Below are 13,353 nucleotides of genomic sequence, written 5' to 3'. Positions count from 1 at the left end.
TGGCGCAAAACCCGTGGCACGCGGAAGAAGACAGTGCCACTAAATAAAATTCTGCGGTCGATTTTTATTAAGAAATTGATCGTTAAGATGTTTCTCCATATAAAATGCGGATGCCTGTAGTCTGCTGAAGTTAATTACGTTTTACAGTTGTACGTTTTTTCCACAAGGACGATGTGAAAATTATAATAGTAAAGGCTGATTCAATCTAGTTTCGTTGAACTGCGCATTCAAATTAGACTTGAAAGAAACGTAAACCAATTTATTTTTATTTTATTGCTTAGATGGATGGATGAGCTCACAGCCCACCTGGTGTTAAGTGGTTACTGGAGCCCATAGACATATACAACGTAAATGCGCCACCCACCTCGAGATATAAGCTCTAAGGTCTCAGTATAGTTACAACGGCTACCCCACCCTTCGAACCGAAACGCATTACTGCTTCACGGCGGAAATAGGCGGGGTGGTGGTACCTACCCGCGCGGACTCCCAAGAGGTCCTACCACCAGTGATTACGCAAATTATAATTTTGCGGGTTTGGTTTTTATTACACGATGCTCTTCCTTCACCGTGGAAGTCAATCGTGAACATTTGTTGAGTACGTATTTCATTAGAAAAATTGGTACCCGCCTGCGCGATTCGAACATCGGTGCATCGCTACATACGAATGCACCGGACGTGTTATCCTTTAGGCCACGACGACTTCGACGACGAATAAAGTTTATCATATCTCAAACCATCATACAGTCGATAATAATTCAATATACCGCAAATATGTCAAATCAATTTATGATACACATTAAATGTATCGTAAATTTAAAAACGTACAGACATAAATTATCGATTTATTCATCCGTACACAACTTAAATTCAATACAGTTACTTATTCGTAACTTGCCAACCTAATAAGTTGAAACAAAACGGTACATTACATTTAATATTCATGAACAATGGCAGCCGCGTACAAAATATAGACAACTTCCTTGTAACAATCTCAGACGGTGTTATCACTTGCGTTTAAAACAAACTTATACATTTCCATGACTTGATCAGATCAGATAAGATCCAGACAAATAACAAGAATCGTCATTTCAGTTAAATACTCAACAGTATAATTATGTAGTATACCCATATGTAGTCTTTAAATTATCCTATAATAAATCCAAGGCCAAGAAAAGTTGACTTTAGGTAGGCCGAAATGAAATGATAAGCAATCCTTAAATGACATATTCCAATGTCGACTTCATCCACATTAACTTAGATAGTTTGCAGAAAAATCATTTATTACAATATAACTTTTATAGTTTAAGCTCGTTTTTATTGTTATCCTACCTTTCGAATACTTTAGAGCTTTAATTGTTTCCGATTTGCGAATACTGAAGAAAATACTATAATTGATATAGATGGATATTCTGAGGAATTGTTCAAGATGATTCCGGCATTTTCTTCACACCATTCCATCACCTACCGCCGGAGCAACGCTTAATCTACCTGGATCCATTGCGCATGTCGGCAATACTTTCCAATTTTTTTTTTTGCAACTTACCATACGGATCTGGAACGAACGGATCATCCACAGTGTTTCCTGGACGCTACGATATGTCATTCTTTGAACAAGATTTGAATAGAGTCCTAGATGATAGACACCGGCTCACCTTAATGCCGTAACAATTCGAGCGATCAGACTGCGTGAGTGTTCGAATACCGCAGGCGGGTACCAATTTTTCCAATGAAATACGAACTTAATAAAATGTTCACGAATGACTTCTATGGTGAAGGAATAACATCGTGGAATAAAAATTGAAGCAAAGAATTCGCGTAAATGCTGATGGTAGAGTGTCTTGAGAGCCCGCACGGGTAGCTACCACCACTTTTCCTATTTCTACCGCGAAGCAGTTGCGTTTTTGTTTGACAGACGGGGCAGCCATTGAACTGTAAAACTGAGATTTAGAACTTATGTCACAAGGTGGATATCTGGCTATGGGCTCCGATAACCATTTAACACCTAATAGCAAGTGAGCCAGTCCCTCCATTTAATCAGTAAAAAATAAATAAATAAACCGGTCATTATGATATTTTGCTCACACATGGTGAGCGACACAAAAAGGACATAAAAAGGAGAACCTTTAACCGTACAGAATAATTAAATAGAGAAAAGAAAAAGAGACCTATGTTATTGCGAAATAAAGGCGAAAACTTAGAAATGGTGTAGAACTTATACATACATATATACAACACGTTTACTTGAACCAACTGCTTATTAAATTACAATGAAACACATAACATAATATGGAGCAGCCTTCTAAAATATATGCCTGTTCTATGCCTCAATCGATTGACAAAATCTACATTATCGTGTTCGAAGTCTTAACTAAAAGCTAATATTATTGTATAGCAATGATATGCACACAACGACATAATGACTTATATTACATAAGTGAAGAATTGAAATCGATTGCGCCAAAATAATTACTCAAGTGTTGGCATTTGCTGGAGATGCGACCTCAGTGAAAGGTCGTCGGTACCATGAGCGTACTTTACCTCTGGTTAGTGACCCCAAAAGCTTAGGATTTACATGTATGTTGACATTTTTGTTACATACACAATTTGTTTTCAGATTCATTAATATTATATTATCACATAGATACTCGTACTTATATTAGATTTCATTTTTTTATTTATTTTTTATTTATTACACTTCATGTAAAATTTACATTGGCTGACTTAATGCCTAAGGCATTCTCTACCAGTCAACCAAACCATTTTTGTCAGTCACATAGATATACAGTAGGTGATACAACATCATTTAAATAAAAACATTGTCCAAATATATGCAAGCCAAATATACACTACATTTAATCTGTATACGGAAAATTACACAAATATTTAAATCATAAAGTTTATTTATTACTAGTGGTCCCGTGGTAGTCGAAATTCGACTATAATTAATTGAAATTATAAGTTTGAACATTATTACGGTTTTATTGTCAAATATACTATGACTATATACTTCTATAATCACAGATTTCGCCAACACTACACTTTAGACAAATATTAACAAAGACAAACAATATTTAATCTATTCTCAATTTAACCATAGACTTTATGCAATAAGAAAAGTTTGACAATAAACAATAAATAGTATGCATGTGTGTGTGTGTGTGTGTCAAATACATGGTAGTGTGTGTAATGTTTTCTTTATTGATTTAATGCATCTTTTATGAATTACTTAAAAAAAAAATTAGCATTGTGCACTCCTTCTCTATCTTCTCTATAAGTGTGGGAAATTTCATACTCCGTCCGCACAATTTTTGTATAAAGGGATACAAAGTTTTTGCTTCACGTATTAATATATAGATATTACTAATACAAATTACATTTGTTTCGGAGACTCGCAGCTCAGCGGATGTTAAGTGATGAATGGACATCTATCGTAAAATGAATACTACACATTTCACCCATTTTAGTAAATAAAAACCTTTTTGTGTCTAGAGGTTGTCTAGAGTAGTTAAAATCTATGCTAAATACTTACCTATGCCAACAAACGAAAAATGTGGCGGAAATGTACATAGCGATGTATAGATAAGTCTGCCTTGGGCATATTAAGGCTATTTAATTCTAAAAGCAATTCGATTTTAGTGGAACGGAGTTCATTCCAGAGCCGAATAGTACCTACGTGGTAAAATTGGTTGCTGGAAACTCACTGTGCAAGAAGTGGCTCTAAGTAACTACAACTCTCCCCCAACAAACTTATCCTCACAAACGCATGGTGATCGAATAGTTAAAATTGAATCCCTCAAAGTATACTCATGGAATTATATTATTAAAAATATGATCGATACTTCTCTGAGTCGGTCTCTTCATTGCTGAATGTCGTGTCTAGTTGGAAATGTTGACCACTCGTTGCATTATACTTCCCCACGGCTTCTTGTCCTCGGTGGTCTTTATAGCCTTGGTTATTGGCAGGCCGGTAAGCGTCTTTACCAGATCAAACCAGCGGGTAGGTGAGCGTCCGCGTGACCAACTACCATCAGCTTCTCTAAGTTATCGGGGTCTCTACGAGCGTTGTGACCGAAGTATACGTTGGAAGCAGATAGCGAACAGCCTTGTAGTAATTGTGTGATCGATACTAAGTTATCTCTATAAGTGTGTATATATAAAAATGAATTGCTGTTCGTTAGTCTCACTAAAACTCGAGAACGGCTGGACCGATTTGGCTAATTTTGGTCTTGAATTATTTGTGGAAGTCCAGAGAAGGTTTAAAAGGTAAATAAATATGAAAATTTTGTTTTTCCTTTGATATGTCCCCCGTCGGACGGATTCCTTTTTTTGTTTTAAGTTTATTTTATACAAAAGTTTAGGTCTTTTATTTATCGATTGAAGCACTACGAAGTCTGCCGAGTCAGCTAGTTAAAAATAAAACATTTCACATAATTTTGAGACATGATTTAAATTAGCGTATAAATACTAAAACCCCTGCCCAATTAAAATAGTTAGCACAACAAACACTATTAAAATTCCACAAGAGAAAAAAACGAATTATTGTTAGTTAACAACGATTTTATTTTAATTCAAGATGGGCATACTAGCAATATTGAATTGCAATGAAAACTATGTAAGCTCTTACTCAGTGCATTTACTTTTGAAGCGATAGTAAATTAGTAAATAAATGGTTGATTGTTTGCTAATGTCACAAAGAACCATGGAATTAAAAAAAAAACCCTTCTTATTGGACTCAGACATCCTATCACAGTACCACAACTAACTAATTATTAATTTTAAATAAGTAGGTAGAATGTTTGATTTGCTTGCACACTACATGTTGTTTGATCAAGTCTAAAGTTTTATTAAAGAATGCAGCCGTAAACTACCAAAGAAATTAAGAGACCCAGACTATTTTCATTTTGAGAAAAAACTAAACGATATTCTTATTAGTGAAAATTAGTATCACATAAATGATTTTCTTAGGGACGACTTTCAAAATAAATTGATTTTTTAATTATTTGTTGAACTATGCATGATGAAAGGTAGATTATATAATATCATAATATCTTGCCCTGCACTAAAATTTACATGTCAAATAATGACAAAACATGCACGCTGTTTTTAATTTATGTAATAACTCATTTTCGCTATGCTTAGCGAATAAATGATTTCTTTCATTCTTGTAACTATACTGAGACCTTAGAACTCACATCTCAAGGTGGGTGACGGCATTTACGTTGTAGATGTCTATGGGCTCCGGTAACCACTTAACACCAGGTGGGCTATGAGTTAGTCCACCCATCTAAGCAATAAAAAAAAATTGGTTTAAGTTTCTTTCAAGTCTAATTTGAATGCGCAGTTCAACGAAACTAGATTGAATCATTTTCTAATATCATCTAATATCATTTTCACATCGTCTTTGTGGAAAAAACGTACAACTGTAAAACGTAATTAACTTCAGCAGACTACAGGCATCCGCATTTTATATGGAGAAACATCTTAACGATCAATTTCTTAATAAAAATCGACCGCAGAATTTTATTTAGTGGCACTGTCTTCAGTCAGTCCAGTCCAGACCAGACCAGTTCTAACCGTCCTACCGGTTGGTGGCTATTGTGGAAAATCCTTAATATACGCCAATTGTTGTAAGTAATTTATCATATTAGCATTTTCTTCGCTTTTCACGAAACATCATTAGAAATATTTTTACGGTTTAATCTCGCGTTTTTTGTGCGTGAAATTTTCGACAATGTTCAACTGTTAACGTATAAGATCTTAATTTTCCGTGCCCATAAAAACTGTAAAATATTCGAAGCTTCTAAATTATATAATGCAAATTTTAAAAAATCGAGACTATGCCGTATTAAAATAGTTTTAATTGTATCATCCCATTAAGTATTTTCACGTATGTAAATACAATTTTAAAATCTGCATATAATCAAAACTGGACATGAATTCTTGACCTTAAGCCACGCTCCGAGCAATGACGAGGTGAACATGCCCGATGATATTAATTATATGTAGCATGTAACCTCATTTCACAAATATCACAGATTGATTGCTATTCCGATATGTGCAGATTTATCGCTAAAGTTCATATAAATATAAGCAAACGCGCCGACTTAGGTCAATTACAACCATACACTGTAAGAGTCCACAACAAATGTTCGCGAAGAACCAATACACAAATTCATTTGCAAATCTTTGATTTAAAAAAAAACAAATATCACGTAATGACGAGGTGTAGAAGCACAGACGAAACCGCCGAAATTAAAGAAACAAAAATTTTATATACTACTAGCTGACCAGGCAAACTTCGTGGTGCCTCAATCGATAAACAAAAGACCTAAACTTTTGTATAAAATAAACTTAAAACAAACAAAATTGTTATTTTTATTTAATTCCGCGCATTTTCATATTTATCTACCTTTTAAACCTTCTCTGGACTTCCACAAATAATTCAAGACCAAAATTATGCAAATCGGTCCAGCCGTTCTCGAGTTTTAGCAAGACTAACGAACAGCAATTCATTTTTATATATATATATAGATTATTATATTGACAACTTTTAAATAAAAATGAATATAACCAACATCGCTTCCTGGAACAAAGTATCGGTCTTAACACGCGATTGGAAATCTGTGCTTTACAATAGGAAATACAGTAATATAATAAGATTTATTACTGTATTTCCTTGATCTTCTACAATACGTCAAATAGTTTCAAGTTTAATGAGTTTAAATTATTCAATAGGCATACTCAAAATAACAACATTTTTTGTCTACTCAGTGACGTGACAAAGACTACAGAACTCTTATTTGTGAAGTGTCGTTAGAAGTTATACTAAAAATAACGAAAATTGAACAAATTATAAGAAAAAAGTTTCCTAGAGATTTGTGCAAAAATGTTTACATTGAAAGAGGAAATTATTTTGTCGTTATGTTATTTTTTTATATAAGTGGGACCACTAAAATATATCAGCTGTTTACTAATTGCTTGCAATATCAAACATGTATTGTTTACAACCTTGTGCTCTGACCCTGTCAAGAGGCGGATCACTTTGATATTAGCACTTGCTTAGATCGATATATTTGTTATTATTGCTTGAATTTAAATATTTTTTTGAAATTCGAATTTTTATGTAACTTCGTGGTATTAATTATATAAAGAACCATACATATTGAGACTCTCCAATACCAACTTAATCGAAATGCTTGCACGGGTCATTTAGAACCTCACGGTCTACGGAGTCTTTGTTTTGCTTACATGTTACATGAATAATTCTGTAAATATTGTTTGCATTTCTCCTCTCCTGACAATTTTACTGTCGCACCATTTACCATCAAACCAGAAGTCATCAGGTGGGTCGATCTAAAAATAATTTATCTACCTCAATCATCAAAAAAAAATAATCATAAAGCGATTTTCTAGTACCCTTCTCTGTCCGAATTTATTTTTTTCTTTTCATAATTAAATTGATCTAGGAACAAGAAGCTAAATGTCACTGAACAAAAAATGCACCTTCAGACTTGTACGTTAATACATCCATGGCTTCAAGACCTTAAAGTAAGGTCAGCCGAATGTTATAAAACAACATCTTGTTTGCTACGGAAACAGATATTTATAAGATTTCATAAAATCAGGAAGATGTATCATTTATTGTGTGTTAAAATAATATTAACGATTTTATGTTTGAAGATTTGTCACAAGAATGTTTTTTCGTTACATCCGATTAATCGAACAGAAAAACTCATATCTTACACGATACCTGAAAAACGCGGGCTGAAAAAAGCCTTCGGGTATGATGAAGATACGTATCTGAATTTTACTGAATTAACCACAAAATACAATTACCCGAGTGAAGAGCACACAGTAACCACTGAAGACGGATACATACTCACGATATTTAGAATCTTAGCAAAGTGCAATGCACCTTCAAGACACTATCCAGTTCTTCTGATGCACGGTGTACTCGACAGCTCTGATGGATGGATAATTGCGGGCTCTGAAATAGGAATCGGCTTCGTTCTAGCACGCAACTGTTACGACGTATGGGCAGCCAATCACAGAGGAAACAGCTACTCTCGGAAACACGTGCGATTTGATGCAAACATAGACCCCGAGTATTGGGATTATACATTTGATGAACACGGAAACTATGATCTACCAGCCACTGTTGATTATGTTCTGCAAAATACCGGGAAAGCGAAGATCAATTTCATTGGACACTCTCAAGGAACGACAAATTTTTACGTAATGAATTCTTTAAAACCACATTATAATGAAATGATAAACTTATCCATTCATCTTGCTCCTGTGGCTTGGTTAAAAAATACCGAAAGTATTATCTCAATAATTGCAGCACAAGGCAGTGGTCTAATTAAACAATTTCTCTCCGACATAGGAATAAGAGAATTCCTCGGAAAGAATCACATCATTCACGTTGCTTTTGAAGCATTATGTCAACTTGTACCGGATGAAATATGTGGTACAATGCTAGCCCTTACTGTTGGCTATGTACAGGGGACTATAAACCCCAAACGCATTTCGGTTGTATTTGGGCACGTACTAAACGGAGTTTCAATTAAAAACGCCGATCATTTCGGTCAACTTATAAGGTCTGGTAAGTTTCAACGTTACGATGAAGGAATAAGCGGTAATCTGAAAAGATACGGTAGGCAACATCCTGCCAACTACAATATGTCCTTAGTGACCGCACCACTAGTGCTCGTCAGTGCCAAAAGTGATTGGTTGTCTTCCGTGAAAGATGTTAAAATTTTATGCTCGAAATTACCAAATTTGTTAGAAAATTACGAGATTCCTCTTGCTTATTGGAGTCACCACAATCATTTATGGGACGATAACATAAAAGAGTATCTTTTTCCGAAAATGTTTGAGTACTTAAATAAGTACAACTAATTAATATAATAAATTCATTTAAACAAATTTTATTTTAAGTTTTATGGTATTTTTAAAGACAAAATATAAAGTTTGCGTGGTATGGACATGTGATGCGTAGAGAGAGAATGCATGTGACTAGAAGATGTATGGAAATGGTAGTGCAAGGTTGAGGGGCAAGAGGTCGACCGAAGAAGACATGGATGCATTGTGTGAATGACGATATGAGATAGAGAGAGAGAGAGAGAGAGAGAGAGGAGTGAGTGTTGAGTTGACGGCTGATAGAAGAGAATGGAAGAGAAAATTTTGCTGTGCTGATAAGGTGAAGAAAAATAAGAAGAAAGCCAAAATATAAATGAAACCCGAAACAAAATTTTATCCTATAATTTGTCACGTCCTGCGTTTAGTTTTAATACCACATCTACGAGTATTGTTTTAAATTGTACTAAGTTCTTCTTGCCAATATTATCAACAATTTTAACTGAATATATATACAAAATAATGAATACATGAACTTTCCCGATTTACCATATTATTATATATCAAGAAAAAAATTAAATTCCTGACATCTTCCATTCAGACCATCCCCCTAAAGTCTGATCTACTGTAATAAGCTGATTTATTTTCAACTTTTTAATTATGAAATAGTCTATTGACGAAGTCCAATTTTCTTGTTTTTATTGATTATTTGAAAATAAAAAGTTAGTAAGGAGGATCAAGTCGTTCACCTTCTATTTACGTGTCTGTTATTCTAAATGAGTTTATTGTACATTGAGAATTCATTAAGTGTTTTGTTAGTTTATTAACCTTTACAATTGGCTCAGAAAATGAACTGTATAAGATACAAGCTATTCGAAATAATAATAAAATAATTTACAAGATAGTAAAACTGGACATTTCAGTAATAGAGGAGCTAACTGCACAAAAACACAGAAAAAATTCTGTCGCTGTCGTGCGATCATCATCATCATCTTAAAGATAGAATAGTCGCTACAGAATACATGAAACTTGGATCTGTATCTATAGGTGCTTAGCAGTAATTGTTAAGGATATTATGGGTTCCTATAATGAATATGAGGTATGCCATGACGTATACCGATAGGCTAGATGGTAGTGGAGCTCAGCCTTAAATTAAAAACATTACGACTTTAATCTTATGTTCCAAAGCAAACAGTTGTATTTAAGTTAAATGGTAATTATTTAACATGAGATGGGCCGTAATTTCATCTACTCGCTAATACATTAAAAAGCAGACTTCACCTATAGTTACAATCGAGACCTAACAATTTCTCCGGACTCTTCTCCGCCCGCTTTCAAAGATGAACATTCAATTAATATAATTTTTACTCTTACATACATCAAAAATCGTTAAAATATGTCCCAAACATACCTTGTAACCATGAGCTAACAGTATCGACTACACGCAGTGCATTTCATTAACGCAATAGTAAAAACTCTTTTTATTTTTTATTTGGTAAATTTGACTTCGACTTTCGAGGACTATTTCGATTCAGAGACGTGAGGGTGGAACTCAATAACTAAATTATAATTTTCAAATGATTAATTCTGAATTGTGAATGGGTCTAATGTATAATAGATACATATCTGTGGGATCATTTTAAGATGTCCTTTAATAACGAAATCTAAATAATATATGTTTTGGATTTTATGGATATAAGCTCTACCACAGGCTCAGCCATCCCTAGAGGAGGATTGTATTCCTGTGAGAAATGGTCGGGGATCCTGATATGATAGAAGCTTACACTTTGCGAATCTTGTAACTAGAAATATTCATAATGACAGGTAAAGTGGATAGAAAACGTTCCAGGAGTCGGAACGCGAAAAGATGTAGTAACCATGTCTCTGAGCACCTGGACACAAGACTGGCCGACTTCACTGTGTCACTGACCGACATAAGTGGCTGCAGATCACAGATGCATCATGATGCTCAACAATGAGCGAACAACTAGAGGAGGGGGATACTCTGCATAGTATATTCCTCAGAGCACTGTCCCACCCTGCTCTATATACGACCAAAGAGTCAACTGTAGAGCGGAGACTCCTAACAATTCTCTTCTGTAGAATCTCGGCCCTTAAATTTGTGTCACCGACACCTGACACCGCAATGAGTTTTTTTAATTTGATCAAGTGACCCAAACTAATTCGGTATGGGTCGATGTCACCCATTGTGTGATGTCCATAAGCGGACTGTCCTCGTTCTGACGACACACAAACTCCGTTCTACATAGGGTCCCGATGGGCAAAATGTCATAGTTATATCAGACTAGTGTAACGGAAGCGATGTGTGTGCGGTGCCTCACAACATCGCTAGCAATAACAATATGCACTTGACCTTGTATAACGGTTTTTTTTTTTTTTGATAAATTAAGATTAGGTAATTTATTTGAAAAAGTTCGAACAAAAAAGTTTTTACAAAAAAAAATCGTTATCGTAATTAGATTAAATTACCATTATTATAGGATAAGATAGGGTGTATTGTAACACACAAGAATAGTTACTGCTGTGCGTATTTTTCCTGCAGAGCGATTGATTCATGACTGAAGGTTCCTGATTGAAGGGTTAAATAGCCGTATTACAATAAAAGACACTACTCATATTTCAATACATTCGCGTTTTGATGTCTATGGGTTCGGATAACCACAAAGCACCACGTAGGCCGTGAGCTAGCTCACTCAACCAAGCGATAACAAATTTATTGTGTAGCAACATAGTTTCTGTGAAATGGGAAATATTATACCACATTATTTACGAATTTCTCATTATTAATTTGTTACGTATTCTTTTAACCCTATCTTAAACTAAAACAATGGTATAACAATATATTTACTAGATTTAGAAGCTTTTAAAATATCAGCTATAATTGTAATTTATGACATGCACGTTGTGGAAAATAGCCATTCCAAAATGTAAACTGAAAGATTTCTGAATATGAAATATTTTAACAAATAAAATGTTTTTTTAATATATAATCGTTACTTCGTTTTAATTTTCGTAACACTTTAGAGTACAAAATCATAGTTACATCAAACCCCTAATACAATAATAATAGCATGCAATACAATAAGTAAACCGTATTCAATCACTAAAAAAATTACTACGGATTTGTTAAAAAAATCAATTACAAATAATTACAGAATTATCTAGAAATTAATAAAACTTCAATTTTTGCAGTTAAAACCGAACCCATGTAATGGCGGCATTAACAGCAAAAAGTTATGCGATGAACAATCAAATATCATCCATTAGAAATTATTTGGCAATGTAAAATAATAATCTGTGAAACATTTAATAAGGCATCTATTACAATAATTTATTGTTAAAAATATTAAAATGTTATCGTCGCGTCCTGAATAACATCCACAATCTAGACATCAACCATTTCAATATCCAATTCTATTGTTGTAACTCTGTATTATCTGTGATGTCTCGGTGATTCATCTTGTGTCAGTCAGGAATCTTTAGGTGGGCTCAGTAAGAAACGCTTCTTGGCACCGACCTACGTAGATGTCACAAACATCTGTATTTTGTGTATATTGTTATTCAATAAAGGACTTGTTTACATCGAAAACATGTGTCGTGGTGCAATACTGCAATTAGGTAAGTTCTTGACGCATGCCGAGCGCATGACGTAATATGCCAAACTTTTACTTAATCTAACTTCCGTATTTGGTCAAATTATATTTTTGTCACATATAGATGTTCAACCACCTCTCGATCATCTTTTGTTCACATTAAAAGTAAACTCGTGATCCTAATAATGATAGAATGACGTTTTAGAAACCAATAACACTAATAGATAATTTTCTATGATTATTATAATATTATAATTAACTTATTCACTTTGGCAATGTTCGTACTAGTCCGCACAAGAGCAATAAAAAAACCTACAGTAACCCCTCACATACTGTGGGCGGTCTGCTTATAAAGAACATTAAAAAAATTAAAAACGTGATATGATCACAATATAGTCAATATAGTCGAAGCCATTTAATTATTAAGGATAAATCAAAAACTATTTGGTACTGTTAATATTTTAATGTCCCACATGAGAAGCACAAGCTTTTAAATAAGAAAAAAATCATCAAAATCGGTTGATTTACTGAAATGATCTGAGGTACAACAGAATAATAAAAACAGTCCAATCAATAACCTCATCTTTTTGTGAAGTCGGTTAAAAACGAGTAACATTAAACCATGTAATATTTCTTTTGAAAAATCCTTAATAATAATTCAACCACGCATCGCTTCATATTCGTGTATTTATTAATATAAGGAGGCGGGCCGCCGTAAAAAAAATGCAACAAAAGTAATGAAAATTTTCTGCAATGTTGCTAATCCATCAAAGGGTTGAACTATATATATTATATTTACATAGCCCTAGTAATTTTGCCCTGGTATTTGCATCGAGATATTTTAGTGGTAGGTAGCCCTATCATAGCCGTCGCTCATGCA

General features: G+C 34.1%; 1 protein-coding gene across 1 annotated transcript; it reads left to right on the top strand.

The window, feature by feature from the left end:
* Positions 1-7,596: 7,596 nt before the first annotated feature.
* Positions 7,597-9,382, top strand: LOC114245462 (lipase 1). Its single transcript, XM_028177634.2, has one exon. The coding sequence runs from the start codon at positions 7,630-7,632 to the stop codon at positions 8,899-8,901; it is 1,272 nt and encodes a 423-aa protein (XP_028033435.2). The 5' UTR covers positions 7,597-7,629; the 3' UTR covers positions 8,902-9,382.
* The last annotated feature ends 3,971 nt before the right edge of the window (positions 9,383-13,353 follow it).

The sequence above is a fragment of the Bombyx mandarina genome, chromosome 15 (genome assembly GCF_030267445.1).
Source record: "Bombyx mandarina strain Sakado chromosome 15, ASM3026744v2".
Classification (NCBI taxonomy): domain Eukaryota; kingdom Metazoa; phylum Arthropoda; class Insecta; order Lepidoptera; family Bombycidae; genus Bombyx; species Bombyx mandarina.
The sequence above is the reverse complement of the archived record's forward strand: the minus strand, read 5'-3'. Positions and strand labels throughout refer to the sequence as shown.

Bases quoted from the DNA above. Each gene is read 5' to 3' on its own strand.
- LOC114245462 (XM_028177634.2), top strand. From the start codon at position 7,630: ATGTATCATTTATTGTGTGTTAAAATAATATTAACGATTTTATGTTTG.